This window comes from Gekko japonicus, unplaced genomic scaffold (genome assembly GCF_001447785.1).
Source record: "Gekko japonicus isolate JY-2015 unplaced genomic scaffold, Gekko_japonicus_V1.1 scaffold682, whole genome shotgun sequence".
Classification (NCBI taxonomy): Eukaryota; Metazoa; Chordata; class Lepidosauria; order Squamata; family Gekkonidae; genus Gekko; species Gekko japonicus.
The window spans coordinates 195,523-212,071 of record NW_015167074.1 but is presented as its reverse complement, the minus strand read 5'-3'; the positions used below and the strand labels follow the sequence as shown (position 1 = coordinate 212,071).

The following is a 16,549-nucleotide window of genomic DNA, read 5'->3' as shown; positions in this document are numbered from 1 at the left end:
GGGGAAGGCCCGAAGGCCTGAGGAGATTCCCCTCAGAAAAACAAAAGTTTTCGTTTTTCTCCTTCTTTTTTTTTTAAAGTAAACTGTAGAGAAAATAAAATAGAGGATGATCCTAAGAAACAAGAAATAAGGGAAAGGCCCGAAGGCAGTAACAGCTATCCGGTCAGGAGGAAAGGCAAGAAGGTCCTTTCAACGCGGCGGTAGAGAGAGAACTGGCGGGATCTCCGCGCCCGTCCCCTCTGAGCATGCGCGCTGGGGTTCCTGCGCATGCTCAGTGGGACTCGCGCGAAAATCCTTTGAAACATAGCTTGCTACAGCACCGGTCGGGTCAGCGCAGGCGCACTAAACCCATTGGTGTGAAGCACAGAGACCACGAAGAAGATCCCTAGGATATTGCCATTTCACACAGTAAAATCCAGTTGCAAAGTGCATTGAAAGAAGATTGAAAGTGTGTTATTTAGAGTGTGTGAGAGCACCTAAACCCCTTTTAAAAGTTGTCTATGCCTGTAGGTATCACTACATCCTCTGGCAGTGAATGCCACATCCAAATCACTCAGCTTCATTGGATGCCCTTGAGTTCTAGTACTTTGGGGAAGAAGGAGAGGAAGTTCTCTTTGTCAGCTCTCTCCACCCTGTGCATAATTTCATAAACCGCTATCACTCCCCCTGTAGTTATCTCTTTTCTCATAGGGAAGGTGCTCCAACCCCCTCATCATCTTGGTTGCCCTCTTCTGTACTTTTCCAGCTCTACAGTATCCCTTTTGAGTAACCAGAAGTCCATGGGTGTAACTCAGTTTAGGATTGAGATGGCACTGTTAAACTTTCCAAATCTCATACCTTTGTTTGGTAATTTTGTTCAGAATTTTGGTGTGAAAGCTCTAGGCATTTCCTAACGAAATGTAAGCAATTACCATTGATTTCTGTTGAAGGGTTATGCATATGCTTATGTTTCCCATTGAAATGAATGGCCCTTCACTTTTTATTAAACACGCACATGCTTCGTTATATTTGGAATGAAGCATCCTAAAATATTTCAAACAAGAACTGTTTAAAAAAGGAAAAAGAATGAGAACAGGGGGTTATAAGGCTGAAAATGGGATAAGGTAGAAAGCAATGTCAGTGATATGCACCTTTCCAGAGGTTCATCTTTATTCACTGAACACAGCCACTGTCTCCTCCAAGTGTCTTTAATCAACTGGACTGGTTTTATAATACATTCAGGATGAACTCTTGTGTAACTGTATCAGTCTCTTGATATTAAAAACGTGGTTTGTCATATGGAGAAAATTAAGGTAGAACACACATCTATAAAATATTTACCTTTGTACAGATTTTATACAGATTGTTTTCTCAAAACATTAATTAAAGTAACTCATTCCATCATCCACATATAGGAAAGGGCTGCTAAGAAGCCCGTGGACAGTTGCCTTGCTTATTTCTGGGACCTAAAAAATACAAGGTACTTCCGCAACAGATGGGGAATTAAAAGTCCAACACTACTAGAAAAAGTCTGATAAAGGGATCTTTTTCATGACTCTGGTTTGAAAATCAGGAAGAACAGAATGGCATGTAAGTTCCATCTTCACACACTTCAACAATTCTCATTTTTAATGGCAGGCAAGAACTCATATATCAGTACATATGAATCTACAGACACATATAGGGAGTCTGAACAGCTGGATTTCAGATGCTCTTTGATGACAAGGATAATAAATTAGGATGAAGGACAGCTTGACTTCTCTGCCAGTACTGATGTTACAAACCTATTGATCAGCTTTAGACACTAATCCAGAGGTCAGTAGAGGGAGTAATCTAATTCCCCACGAATGCCCTCTCAAGAGATCTGTTCCCCATCCTTTCCCTATGCCTGTGAAAAATCACTACAATCTTAATTATAAGAACCCTTGAGCCTTGTTTAATAGCTAACAAGGTAGATTCAAATGGCTCATAGGTAGGAAAGATCCTTGCTCTCCCAGATATGTAATGCTTACATCTATGATTCAAAGCACTTAAACAGCTGTTACTGGCTTTAACTTTTTTAAATCTTGCAACCCTGATATGATGGAAGGTTATCATCCAGAATGGAAGTTCCTAAAGATCTACAGTCAAGTATAAAGATCTACAGTGATCATAGGGAGTGGGGGTGGAATGGGGTTAGAGCTAAACTCTGACGTCCATGACCAGAAGAATACATTCTGCTCATACAAGAGAGGAAGCCAATTTCTCCTCCTGCAGATATCTATGCTGAGTCCCACAGTGTTTCTGAGGGGGTTAGCCAATTTCTCCCCTGCAGATATCTATTCTGAGTCCCACAGTGTTTCTGAGGGGGTTGCTACCACACAGGGACGGTTCCCTGTTGTGCTCTCATTGCCACTGCAAACACAGAGGCATTCAGAGAGGCAACAGAGAGGCTCCACATGGGGGAGAGGATTTCTCAGTACTATCCCCTCACGCCTGTCACTCTCCCCACCTCAAGTGATGGAGTGCTTTTTGCTAGCTTTCTTTAGTGATCAGTAGAAGGTATGTTGCTATAGTGCAATGATGCTATAATAATATGTCCACTACCAATTTTCTAACTATCAGTGTTCTAACGCACTATCGTACCATCACTATTTACCATCATTACCAACTGGCCCTGGGAAGAGAGAACGACAGTGTCACGTGGAACTGACAGCACTGATTGGGTGTACCATCTTTGAGACATCATCTTTATGGAAGATTATTCTGGAACATCTAGAGCACTTAATATGTTGTAACATTGTAGTAATGATTTTATATGGTTTTAACCTGTTTTAATGTGTTGGCTTACGCCTATCTGTGAGCCGCCCTGAGCCCATGTCGCGTGAAGGGCGGGCTATAAATTGAATTTACAAATAAATAAATAAATAACTCTTAAAGGTATCAAAAAGGTCCCAAAACCTGGCAGGGGGAAATGGTGAGTGTGAGGAGAAATGGCACTGGATGTGGTATCCAGTATGGGCAGGGAGGAGAAATCCACACCTTCCTGTTCACATGGCTCCCAAACTCACTCTGAGCAAAATCTTTCTTTAAAGATCTACCAAAGTAGATTTGGGGAAACACATGGCGAATTAACAGAAAGCTGAGAAGGTGGACAAGTGCATTACCATATTGTGTGAAGGCCCAACCCCCTCCTGCTGCATTCCTGGGGGGCACAGATAAAAATCAGAGGATCTCAACCCTCAGGAGAGGCTTATAGGATATCAGGGAATTACAGCAGAATAATCCCTCTCATCTGAGGTTTTGGAACTGGCTATTCCATGGCTATTCCAGACTATGCGGGATCCCATCAAAATTAAGTACATTGCTATGTCCAACAAGACAGCCAATGTGCTAGACTAAACTAAGCCTGCCTAGAGGCTTTCGTGTGCCCAAAATCTGCTGTCCAAATTTGCTGCTTGAGTAGGGGCTTTCATCTCACCTGATGATCAAACTGAATTTACTAAGGAAAATCAATGAAATTAAATTTACAGCAATTAAATCAATGATGGGCCCTGAAAAGGGACATCATTCACAGTACACTGTTAGATGACCTACTATACAGCAGTTCAGTATGTTGAGAATGTAGTGCATCAAACAGAGCACTATGAGGCCTCCACCTTGATTTCAAGGGGATTTCAGTGCACTGAATTTTCTCTAGATTATGCTCAATATGTCATTGTCCCCACAAACGATGTTCAAAGACCTTTAATTTGTGCTTACCACAAAAAAAGAATATGAACAAGGAGAGGGCAGCTTTCTAGAGCTCTAAAAGCATTGGCTGTTCGTCAGTAACAATATTAGCCATGGTCAAAGAAATGTCATTCTGACAGCTGTAATTTTCTAGAAGACGCAGTCTCCCGTATTTATAGAAGCTAATAATAATTCTATTGACCACTAGAGACATTTTGTCTACGAGACACACAGAGAGAAGAAGCAATGCACTATTAAAGAAATTCACTTTGTATCAAGATCAAGCTACATTCAATTAAGGGGCTAAAGCACGAGGAAGAAGCCTGCGTTCCAATGAGAACTTGAACCACCCTAATCAGGGCACCTTTCTTTGACTGCTTCCCGTCAATGCAGGACACAATTTGCTGGACAATAAACAAAAATCTCCCTTCCAATGCAGCCCTCTCTAGAAAACTAATCAAAGGTTTGGTCAAGTACATTAACTTATACCCTGGCCCATTAGTCATGCCAGCCAGCCAGGTAAGTCAATCGCACTATTCAGACCCCCTTTCCTATTAGCATCTTCCACAAAGATAAATCCTTACTCTCCAATAACAGCTCAGATCTCAATGATTCCTCCAAGAGCAGGGCAGAGAGAAATAAACCTCCAGTAATAAGAGAGATCCAAAATTCCAAGAAGAATCCAAACACCTTGACTCAATAGTGAAACAGATCCAGATAAGCAACCAATTATATTTAGCCCAATTATCAAAGGATATACAAAGGGCACCCCGAACTAACAAAGTAGGTTCAGTCCCACCTCAAGAATTGTTCCTCCACCATAGTCAGTAAAGTCTGGAGTGTTCAAAAGTGTGTTTGTTCCTAGTTGTTTGGTATTGGGCTGTTAAAACTTTCCCCTGACTTCTCTCGCTCCTAGCCCCTCACCACCCTGTGGCCCAGCTCCCCCTCCCCCCCTTTAAATTCACCACAGAACTTCCTTGAATGATTTCCTCTAGTCTTCACACATGTGTGAGGGTGGGCTCTGATTCATGGGAGGCTCATGCTGGGGTGCATTTTATTAGTCAGCACGGTGCTCCTGGACTTCTGTTGTATTCAGCTACAACAGACTAACACAGCTCCTCCTCCATAGTCCTCACTCCCTTCCCACTCACATACTCTGCTGTCTGATGTGCACCCCTCACAGGGAGGGCAGGTTGAGGAGAGTAGTTTGAAGGAGGACATGTGTGCCCTTTCAAGGGGGGGTTCTCTGGGTAGAACAAGAGCTGGGGTGCAAGGGAGCTGAGAGGAACGATTGCCGCGTGTGTACAGTAAAAGGGGGCTGTGAAAGGGTGTGTCAGGCAAAATGTCAGCCCCAGGCAGCTCAACAGCTGGACCATCCTCCCACTCTTTGCAGTCAGCAGGGGAGGCAAAATATTGCCTAGCCTCTCCCCATGTAGATATTGCACCAGGGGATTGAGCCATACTACTCCAGTGCCCTTCCACTTAGGCTACACCCGTCTTTGTGATGCTCCCTGCCCAGCCCTATATGGTTGGTGATTATGTCACAGCTAGAATGGAGTGCCTAATGCCTGATGCCATTCCTCCTTTGCAGGTGCCTGCTTGTCCAGTGATTAGGGCACTCATCTTGGGTGTGGAGGCTATGGATTCAAGCCTAGCTTCTCTCTGGCAACTGGGCTACATTGCAACTTGGACACTCATCTGTATCCACTCGGGGGGGGGGGGTCGAGGAGCCATGGTCAATGTACTGGTTGGTTGTGCCCACTTAAGCCACTTAGAGGGATGCTACTGGCCACTGCTCCATTATTGCTGGCTGTTGCATGGGTTGCTAGGGTCTCTGGCATGTTTGCTATGGGTCTGTGCCTGGTGCAGGGGCCAGTGTTGTCCCCCTTGAGCATAGAGAGCCAATAAGCGGTGCCACTGCCATCCCCCTGGCATTTCTCAGGACTGGGCTGCCCAAAGATTATTTACTCTAGGACCCTGGAGGTCCAAGTATGAAGGCCACATGTGTCTTTCCGTCTTGTTCTTGTGAAGCATTTGCAATGATTTTAACAGGAGAGATTTAAGCACATGATTAAGTATATCATGGAATTATATGGGCTTAAAAGTACTGAACTTTGGCTAGATCATGATGACCTGTGCTGGAAATGTAAATTCTAATTGTTTTCGCCATGCAATATGTTGTTTTATGTAACCATTGACATCAGTGTCGTAACTTTGGGATGTTTTCTGGTTTATAATCCATATAATAGCCTTCAGAACAATACTAAAAACATGTATAATCTGTGATGACAAACAAAATGCCCATGTTCATTATGGAGACTGTCATCTGTACCACAGTTGCAAACAAGAATTTATGGCTTGGAATGCCGTCTTAATCATGCTGTCTAAACACTTAAGAAAAATTCATAAAGAATAAGTGGCTGCTGCTGCCCGTTTATGAAGAGCTCTTTCCCAGGAGATGCAACAAAGCCTGAGCATCTGAGCTAAAACACATCAATTAGTCATGGAAGCACTTGAAATTAACACGTGTTTAGAAAATAATTATTGCTACTTGCTTTAGGATATGTCTACATGAGTAAATAGATTGGCTGAGCCGGTCACTGAGTACTTGTATGCCAAAAGTTAGAACTTACTGATGATCACAAGAGTACTCTCTGAGACTCTTACTGTCTTAGACTGGGCTATATAAAAATGTTGATCTGACCCAAAGTGCTATTATAGCAGGCCCGTAGCTACAGTGGGGCATTTCGGGGCCTGGCCCCCTGACCTCCCGCCAAGGCCCCCCCTCTTCCATCCAGCCCCAGGCCTCCCAGCTCTCTGGGCCACCCGGAGGACTCCCAACTATCTGGGCCACCTGGAGGACTCCCTACCACCGCCCCTTACCCAAGCGTGGCTTGCTTTCCCATGTAGGCAAGCAGAGTGCGAAAGCCGCAAAAGTGAGTTTTAAAATTTTTATTTTATTTTTTTATTTTGTGATGTCAGTGCCCCCTGACTTATTTAAAGGCCCCCTGAATTACAAAATCCTGGCTATGGGCCTGTTTATAGTCTTAAGTTTCTTTTTCAAACATATTGTAAGCGTCACATTGACGGCTAGTGTGATGTTCAGCTTGAGTGCTGGACTGAGAGCAGACATCTACGTTTAAATTTTTGCTCAGTCATACAGCTCATTGCTAAAACAAACATGGAGAAGACTGTGGAAAAATCTTCAAAAAGTAAAGACTGTACACGTGCAGCCATGGTTGAGGATGCATGGGTAGGGAAGAGAGAAGTTAACCCTTCAAGCCCTGCTCACTTTTGCTAATTGAACCCATGCTCCCCTTGGCTATTCCTAGCAGTTTTAGAGGGGGAAAGATGTGTCCTTTAAAAATCTGCCTTTTTAACCTTTCAAGTACTAATAACAGAATGAGAAGCCTGGTTTTGATTAGTAAAACCAAGCAGGGTTGAAGGGTTCGGTTTCCTCTTATCTTCCTGTATGGCCCATTTTGAATTACCAGTATGTGTATACGTGTGCATGTGCAATGTACTTTATAAAGGCTGACTTTATGAAGTCTGTCATTTTTGTCATGTCTTTTCTTTTGACTCTTAGGCGATAGCCTTGGGCAAGCCCCCACCCCCCAGCCCAATCTGTATTAAAGAACTATTGTGGGGATGAAATGGGGGATAAAGCCCCTTATGTACCACCTCAGCACTATGGAAGAACAATGGGATATAAAAAGAAATAGCTTTTTAAGTTGCATAGTCCCTCAACCTTTGACCTCACACCCTGCTATTATATTTTCTGCTTAGTTTATCACTCCCTCCCACCAAATAATTCAAATATTACAGCAATCAAATATGACATTGTAAGCATTAATAAACAGCGACTGCCCTTGACATCCCAGCTACTTTACAGTTAATACATTGTTTTCTTTAGTTCATTTACCACAGTTCTCTTCATCGCTATCATCTTCACAGTCTGCTTGCCCATCACATCTTCGGGAGGATAAGACACATCTCCCCGAGCGACATTTGAAGTGACTGGGTGAGCATTCTGTCAGGAAATGTACAAAATCCAATCAGATTTTTAAAAGTCATCAGGTAAAGACAGATGTAAAAAAAAGAGAGAGCTCACAAGTTTTCCTACAACCACGGGGTTAGCCCAGTATCTTTCCAGCAACAAAACTGAAAAGATAGACTTGCATTCCAGTGACTACATGCCTTCTACGATATGACTACAGGCGTCTTAATTGAAAAGGGAATTTTTACAAAATGCAAAGCTGCTGAAGGCCATGGTGAGATGTCGGTTCCTTTGTGTTGTTACAGGTGGGCCAGTCAATTGGCAGTGTGAGTAGTTGGCATGTTCTGCGTATTTGTAGGAACTATCCTGTTTTCTGGAGCCGATGTATGAAGAGTGAATGTTTATCAAGGCACTGGAGTGCCTGATGGTTGTTAGCAATAATATATAAAAACACACACATTAACACACATAAAATAAGGCTGAAAACGGCATCAACTGGTCGTTCACTTCCTTCCCCAGTACCTGCCACAGTAAAAAGTTTTATTTTTTTAAACTGTCCAAGGACTGAACTACCCTGACAGACATTTCTGGGATGATAATTCCATAAGAAATTCCTGCCACTGTTGAAAACGCTGCTGTGCACAGGTAATACTGGCTTCAGATAAAGTAGGAGGCCAACACCACTGATCCAAGAAGCATCAGAAAGTTTTCATGCTCAAGTCCCATTTAAACAAACTGAGAGTCGAGCAAGGACGCTTGCGCTGCTCCTGTTCATTTCGGTGCTGGTTACAATTTACAAAGGGGACCATTTTACAGACCAATTAGAAAGTTCTTTAAGTTGCTTTGATAATACCAAATGATATTTACAAAGTTCCCGTCATTTTTCCATATTAAGAAAGTCCTAGAGCTATGATTTATTTTAGCACACTTACTCCATGTCCAGCAGCTAATTTATACTTTGGAAAATCATGTTACAGGGTAATATAATACCAGTCCAAGGGCACGTTAAATAACAACATTTGTGCCTGGAAGGGGTGGGGATACATCCCTGGACAGCAGCAGGCCCCCCCATGCTCACCTACCTTTGCCCCCTCAGGGGACACTTAACCTCATGGTGGCTTGTTTTCCATGCCTCCTCTCCTCTAGGGGTGGGGTGAGAGTGCCATCTGCCAGGAGCAGCAGATAGAAGAGATGCTGGCAGACTGCAGCTTTATCCTCTGTTCTAGCAATGGATGTGGCTGAGACCCCTTCTTTGCCAAGAGAGAGTTGCTGAATGCCAAGCACCTCTTCAGCCTGCTGTCAGCAAGCTGCCAATTGTTTCTACTTTTGTTTTTACTATGCATTCCTGTTTATGCGCTTAATTGCTTCATCGCAGTAACGTGTATCTCTCAAGGCCACAGGAGGTTTGCTGCTGGATAGTTGCTTGGGTTATCTCACGGAGGTGCCGTGGAAAGAATACCTGTTTATGCTGTATAGTACCGTTTGCTCCCAGGCCTAATGGCGCGCGGGAACTCCCGTAATTGGGCCTCGCTTGTTTGAATGCCCTATAACCTGTCATGCTCTTTGAGTCCTCGTCATTCCTAACAGTGTTTCTGTCAATGCATCTTCAGCTTCAATTAAAGTAAAACCTTTCTACAAGTGTGTACTTCGTTGTGGCTGTGGGGACCTGACACCTGCTCCTTTCAATTTGAGCTGGGTGCCAGGACAAGCCTGCAGGTCTATATGCCCCACCCATTCCATGATGGGCCAACCTCTGGGGTGGGCTGCAGGAAGCTGCTTGAGAGCTGACTGACTGACAGCCAGTGCAGGGTCCAATTGCCCAAAACCATCCTTGCTCACCCCCCACTTCCACTCAGGCACTAGTGGCCCCTTCCAATAGGGGCTTTCGCAAGTCATTGTTCTAAAAATTTGTCTGCCATTACAAAAATGGCTACCTTTTGTTAAGAAAACTGTTGAACCTAAAAATGGTAAAAATGTTAATATCTTAAAAAATAAGGAATCTTATATGTTAATTGCTCATTGACAGTGTTATATTAATGTATTCATGAGACGATTAGTCTATTATTTGTTTTTACATATATGTGCAAGAAACTGTTTACCCATTTATCCTTTTTTTGCACAATTGCTGTTGTTTGTTATTGTTAATATTTAAAATAAAAAAATATTAAAAATTTGTCTGCCATTTGTACTCCCTTCTAATACTGCTGTCCTCCAGCCTACTATTACACCTTTCACAAATGGGTTGGTATTCACTTTATATACGTATCTCACCTATAATTTGATTGGAAATTTAATCTTAAATATTGCAAAAATGAAATACCTACCTACAAAACCTCAAGGACTAAATATCAGTTTAAGGTACTGAAAAACAAGTCACCTTCTACATCCTCATCAGGGGTTAGACAGGTTTGGTTGCCCGAATTTTCTTCCGGGAACTGAGTACAGTCAGTGTCTTCTGGCCATTGTAAGCCCACAATCCCAAGGACAGACTCACATCGTTCCTTGGACTGTTCACAAAGTGCTCTGGAAAGATTAATTTGGATGAAAACAGAGAAAAGGTCGATAGAAAACTTATTCTCCTTCCAAAAAAATTTGGCAAGAGTCACAACCTAGTTAAGAAAGTAAAGATTAAAATATATATATATATCCCATATACCCACACACACAAGTAGATCCTCACTTTGCTACTACACTGTTCCTGTGATCTGCTCAACCTCAGGAACAAAAATCCAGGAGGTTCAGAGGGAAAAGGGAGGGGAAAAGTTAAAGTTCCACTCCTCAAGGTCTACTCTGTGGCCAAATCTTGTTGGATACAAGCCAATGAAGTAGGGATGCCAACATCCAGGTGGGGCCTGGGGGTCCCCTGGAATTACAGCTCATCTCTGGATTACAGAGTTCAGTTCCCCTGGAGAAAATGGATGCTTTGGAGGATGGACTCTATGGTATTGTACTCGGCTGGGGTCTCTGTCCTCCTCAGGCTCCACCCTCAAATCTCCAGGAGTTTCCCAACAGAGAGCTGGCAAGCCTACACCCCACCATCCCCCACTGGTAGCCAGGGGGCCCCTGACAACCCTACAATGAAGACTTTGCTGATCTGTAGCTGTGCTTAGTCTAAGACCTTCTGAGTTGATATAAATAAATCCTTAGGATGAGACATCTCAATATATGTTTAAGACTATATATGCTTGGAGGCTGTTCACACAATACTCATTTTACACAGCTCTTAATTATTCTCTGCAAAACATGAACAGATTATTTCCAGACTGACCAAAGACTCTCTGCTGTTCGAAGGAAATTGCTTTAAGCCTGATCAAGAACACAAACCAGGTTTTCCAAAACTGGTAGAGAATAATATAACAATGCATCCACAAAAGACCATGGAAACAGCCCCACCTACAGTGTCAGGATAATAGCATGGGTCAATTTGAGCCAAGGCACCGTTTTTATGAACATGTGGAAATACATGTACATAGATGAGAAAGAAAAGGAGGCTTATCCAATGTTACTTTTCTATAACTTGAATTACTTCTTGGATAAAAAAGTGTCCTCTTTTGCATCAGTACAAAAACAGCCCTTTAAAAAAAAAAAACACCTCTCTTCATATGGAAGCCTTTCCATAGTAATAATTATTTTGATTGTTCTTTATTATATGTATTCTTCATTCATTATAGCCATTTGAGATGGACTAACCAGAAACAGACCACGCTATTATTTGAAAGAATATCCTATCAGTGTCTATAATGGTTCTAAAACACTTCAACTATTATTTCCCATACACTTGAAGTGCACATCAGATGCCCATGTGACAAGTATTAGGAACCAGACAAAACACAGTTGCATTTTATAAGGTTCCATGGCATTTTGCAGAATCCTCTGAAACTATGAGCCAGTGACAAAGAAATGAATATTGTTATTTGGATTACATTTGTGACTGAATGTGGATATTGCTAGTCTGTCCTATGACACAGCTGCAATTCACTACCACCAGTAAATATGGCACTGATCATGACAGTAAGGTGTAGTTAGACCTGGAGACCTGAATTGAAATCCCTGCTCAGCCATGAAGCTCATTTGGTGTCCTTGGACAAGTCATTATCTTTCTAACTTGCCTGAAAGGGCTATTGTGAAGATACAATGAAATAACCCATGTATTCTGCCAAGAAATCTTTGGAGTAAGAATCATTTATAAAAAAAATAGATAAATACAAAAATGGAAGGACTTTATGTAGGCATCACACCTGAACCCAAGACTGGCATGTATGTTATACAATGGTCTTCTGTTAACACCTACATTGTGGTGTAAGAAGAAGGAAGGAAGGAAGGAAGGAAAAGAAAGGAAGGAAGGAAAGAAGGGAGGGGAGAGGGAGGGAGGGAAAAAGAGAGTGGGAGGGAGGGAAGGAAGGAAGGAAGGAAGGAAGGAAGGAAGGAAGGACAGCAAGTCCCTCTACTGTCTAGTACCAGAAGAAATGTATATTTGCTTATGCTGTTCTAGATGCATTCTTAAACATCCTGAATTCTATGTTTTATTTAATTTTTAATAGGCAACTAGTATACATTTGTACATAGGAAAGCTATATTTTAGGGTTGCCAAGTACCTACCTACAAACCAGCGGGGGACACATGCTTCCCCGCCAGAAGATTCTTGCTTGTAACACAGGCGCTGCACTATTCCATCGCCCAGATGTGACGTAGGCACGTAGCTGGGTGATGCTCTGGTAATGGGACTGGAAACTCAATGGTACCATTGAGTTTCCAGACCCACTGCTAGAGCGTCACCCGGCTACGTGCCTATGTCACGTCTGGGCGACGGAATAGTGCAGTGCCTGTGTTTTCCCCATGGGAATGGTCCCGCGAAGAACTATATATCCCCCACCGAATCAAGGTAAGTACTTGGGAGCCCTGTTATATTTAGAAGCATTGGAGCAATTCCCTGCAACCACAGAATTGCTTTTCTCTTAAAATATTTGCCACAGGAAATCTTGGCATGCATCCAACCAACAAATAGGGTTGCCAGACCCCCTGGTGGAGGAGGGGGTCCCCAGCTGCCAGGCTCTGCCCCCACCACCGATCAGCTAGCTGGCAGGGGGACTTACCAGGAGACAGGCAACATCACAGGTGAAATGGCTGCGTCACTTCTGGCATGCACCAGAACTGACATGATCACATGGTGACATCTGGGCAATGCTCTGGTATCTGGGCAAAAACACTGTGGTAGAAGCCATTTTTACCATACAGTTCATTCCCAAATAACAGAGCATCGTCACAACATCACAGCATGATGACATCACTTCTGGTGCATGTCGAAAGTGGCATGGACACGTCGCCTGGGCCTCCCTCCTGAACCTGGTAAGTCCCCCCCCATCCCCTACCGGTTGCCCGCCAGCCAGCCAGCAGAACTCATATTTTTCTTACACACTTCTTTCCCGTCCACTCTATTGGAAAAATAGAGGAAAATACAATAAAAGCTGAAAACAGAAACCCTCAACATTATAATTTTTAATGTATTATCATCATCATCATCATCATCATCATCATCATCATCATCATCAGGACTTAGAAGCAGTACACAAACCTTCACAGAAACTCCTATTTTCAGAGAAAATGCTCATAAAATAAATATCCCTATATGGTAATCAAAATTAACAATAAATGTATATATGCAGTTATATTTCATACTACTACTGATGACCTGAGTTAAATATAATTTCATCATCAGAGAAAGTGAGTATTATAAGTACTGCCTAATTTCCCATCTCAGTTGCTGACAATTCTGTTGAGGCTCTGGAAAAGGGAGACGGCTGGGGGCTGTTGACACAATCACCCCTAAGTGCCCTCTCCCCTCAAGCAATCAGAGCCAAGCAATCTCCCTGGTTCACTGGGGAGCTGATGGTGATGAAACAGGAGGGGCGACAGCTAGAGCTCTGCTGGCAGAAAACTCGGAGCGAAACTGATTGAAAATGGCATAGAGCCAGTATTAGAGCCTATTCTCTGGCAATGATGATGAAAAGGCAATATCTCTCCACCACTATTGCATCTGCACGTAATCATCCAGCTGAGCTATTTTGTGTGGCTTGGGGACTTTTACATCACAGCCCCAAGGAGTTAGACTCTTTCCACACGACAGGCTGCTGGGATCGATTTGCCTCTTACTTTGAAGACATGTCCAGATGATGTTCCTTTGGATCTGCTTATCCAATTTATATGGATACTTCTCACTTGTGAATCCCAAGGCTGTGGACAAGATCCTTGGACAGGTGAGACCAACCACCTGTGTTCTCAATGCGTGCCCATCCTGGCTAATAAAAGCTGCCAGAGGGGGACTCTGATATTCTGGACCCATTTAATTCTGGCTTCAGGCCAGGATTTGCAACAGAGACTGATTTGGTTGCCGTGGTTGATTATGTCTATCAAGAACTAGATAGGGGGAATGGGACCCTGCTAATTCTGCTGGATCCCTCAATGGCTTTTTCCCTACCAAGCCACCTCTCAACACTGGGACTATGGGGCACTGTATTACGGTGGTTCAAGTCCTACCTGGGGGTTTGATCTCAGAAGATGGTGTTGGGGGATTCATGCTCTACCTTATGGCCGTTGAACTGTGGGGTGCCGTAGAGTTCCATCTTATCTCCCATGCAATTTGGTATCTATATGAAGCCACTGGGAGAGGTCATCAGGAGATATGGGCTGCAATGTCATCAATTTGTAGACGATACCCAACTCTACCTTTCTTTTCCACCTAATTCCAAAGATGCTGTTGATGTTCTAAACAGAGGCTCTCTGGGTTAGCAAAAAGGCTGTGCTGGGTTTGGCTGGTCACCACAGATACCCTTCACTGAAAGCTGGATACACAGTCCAAAAGCAAGCCAAGAAACAGAGCCAGAGGTCAGAAAGCCGGGAAATCAAGTCAGAGTTTTCAGGAGCAAGGAGTGGAGGCTGACAGCATGGTTGCTTCCACGCCGAGCCAGGTGAGTGGGATTGTTTATGACTAGATCCTCCCTTCCCTGGGAGTCAATCTGCAAAGACTCACAGCCCCTCACGTTGCCTTTGCAACAGCTGAAGTCTGGCACTCCTCCTTCTCTCTTGTACATTCAGTCGCTGGCGTGCCCTGCGTCTGGGGCAATCGGGTGAGCTAGGTGGGGATTCTGGCCTCGGGGTGTCTCCAACTGGGGGTGCTGGGCCAGGTTCTGGATCAGTCTCTCCCTCTGACTGTACCTCAGTCTCTTCGCCTTGCTGCCCCTCCTGTGAAGCTGCTGGGGCCTCTTCTCCCTCAGGTGCTGGTAAAGGTTCCTCTTCTGGGCTGACTCCAGAGGAGGCTGGGTTGCTCCATGCCTCTTCGTCATCTGAGGAATAGTCAGCCTCAGCAGAGCCAGGACCCATGACAAAGGCAGACCAGGGGCTCTGATCTCTCGTGTCTTGGATGGGGTAATACTCCACTTGAAAAGCCAGGTTCACAGCTTGGGAGTGCTGCCCGACAGTGTGATCATCTCAGAAAACCAGGTGGTTGCTGTCACTCAGAGTGTGTTTACCCAGCTCCAGCTGGTGTATCAACTGCATCCAGCCCTGGTTCAGACTAATTAGAGTATTTGCAAGTTGCCTCCCTGATGTCATGAAACAGTTAACCAGTTTGTTTATATATGCTAATTTGTAGTAGAAGTTCCTGCACTAATTTGTCAAGTAGAAGTTCCTGCACTAGAAAGGGACGCCTTATTCACAATGAGTTGACTTCTAGCCTGGTCATTGGCTGATCAATAGTTGGGTGATGTTACCTGAGATTTTGCATGTAGGCATTTGGGGGGGGGGGTCTTCTTCCTCCATTTGTTCTAAGATCAGACCAGAGAGTCCATCTTGGAGTAACCAGTAACTAGAAAGATGTAGCTAGCCGGTTAGACTGTTTCATTATTTTATCCTCTCATGTAATGCTCCCTAATTTCTTAGCAAACTTTCTTTTAGCTAATTTACATGTGTGTGCAGCCTTATTGCTATTACTCTGCTAAAATATCCAAAAAGTCTGCTGTAAACACAGTGATCCATACCTGAGTTACATATAGACTAAACTACTGCAATGCACTCTACTTGGAATTACCCATAAAAATTGTTCAGAAGCTGCAGCTAACACAGAACACTGCAGCTAGACTACTGGTTGGGACCAGCTATTGGGAGCATGTAGCCCTGATATTACAGCAATTAAACTGGCTACCAATCCACTTCTGAGCCCAGTTCAAGGTGTTGGTTTTGTCCTTTAAAGCCCTACATAACTTGAGACAGGGGTGGCTGAAGGACCAGGGTCTCCCATAAGCTCCTGCCCAGGAATTAAGATCACAGGGAGATGCCTTCCTGACTGTCCCACCAATTAAAGATGCTTGTTTGCTGGGTACACAAGAAAGGGCCCTTTCTGTGACAGCCCCACAATTAGGGAACATCCCCCCCCAAGGAGGTGCACTTGGCCCCCTCGTCACTCTTCAGGAGGCAGTTGAAGACAGTTTTATTTAGGACTGCATTTTGATTGATTTAGCTTTTATTACTGGCAGTCCTAATTGGAATTTTTATACCGTGAGGTTTATGGGTATTATAATTGTTGTCTTTATTGTGTTTTTTAAATAATGTTTTAATTATATTGTAAGCCACCTTGAGTTCCAAAAGGAGAAGGGAGGCTAATAAACTGTAATTCCAGAGTTAAAATTCACATAATACTGCCAAGAGCATTCCATATCAGTAGAATTAACATGGTAATTGGCTCAGGTGGGTAGCCATGTTGGTCTGAAGCAAAAGAGCAAAGTTTGAGTCCAGTCACACCTTTAAGACCAACAAAGTTTAATTCTGGGTATAGGCTTTTGTCACGGTAATTGGCTGTAATATACACAT

General features: G+C 43.6%; 1 protein-coding gene across 1 annotated transcript in view; it reads right to left on the bottom strand.

The window, feature by feature from the left end:
* Positions 1–16,549, bottom strand: part of CORIN (corin, serine peptidase) — a 162,755-nt gene that overhangs the window by 42,306 nt on the left and 103,900 nt on the right. Inside the window, exons 10-11 of the mRNA XM_015412760.1 lie at positions 10,065–10,210; positions 7,613–7,720 (exon numbers count right to left, since the gene is read on the bottom strand). Coding sequence (XP_015268246.1) covers positions 7,613–7,720; positions 10,065–10,210 — 254 coding nt within the window. The remainder of the gene's footprint in view (positions 1–7,612; positions 7,721–10,064; positions 10,211–16,549) is intronic.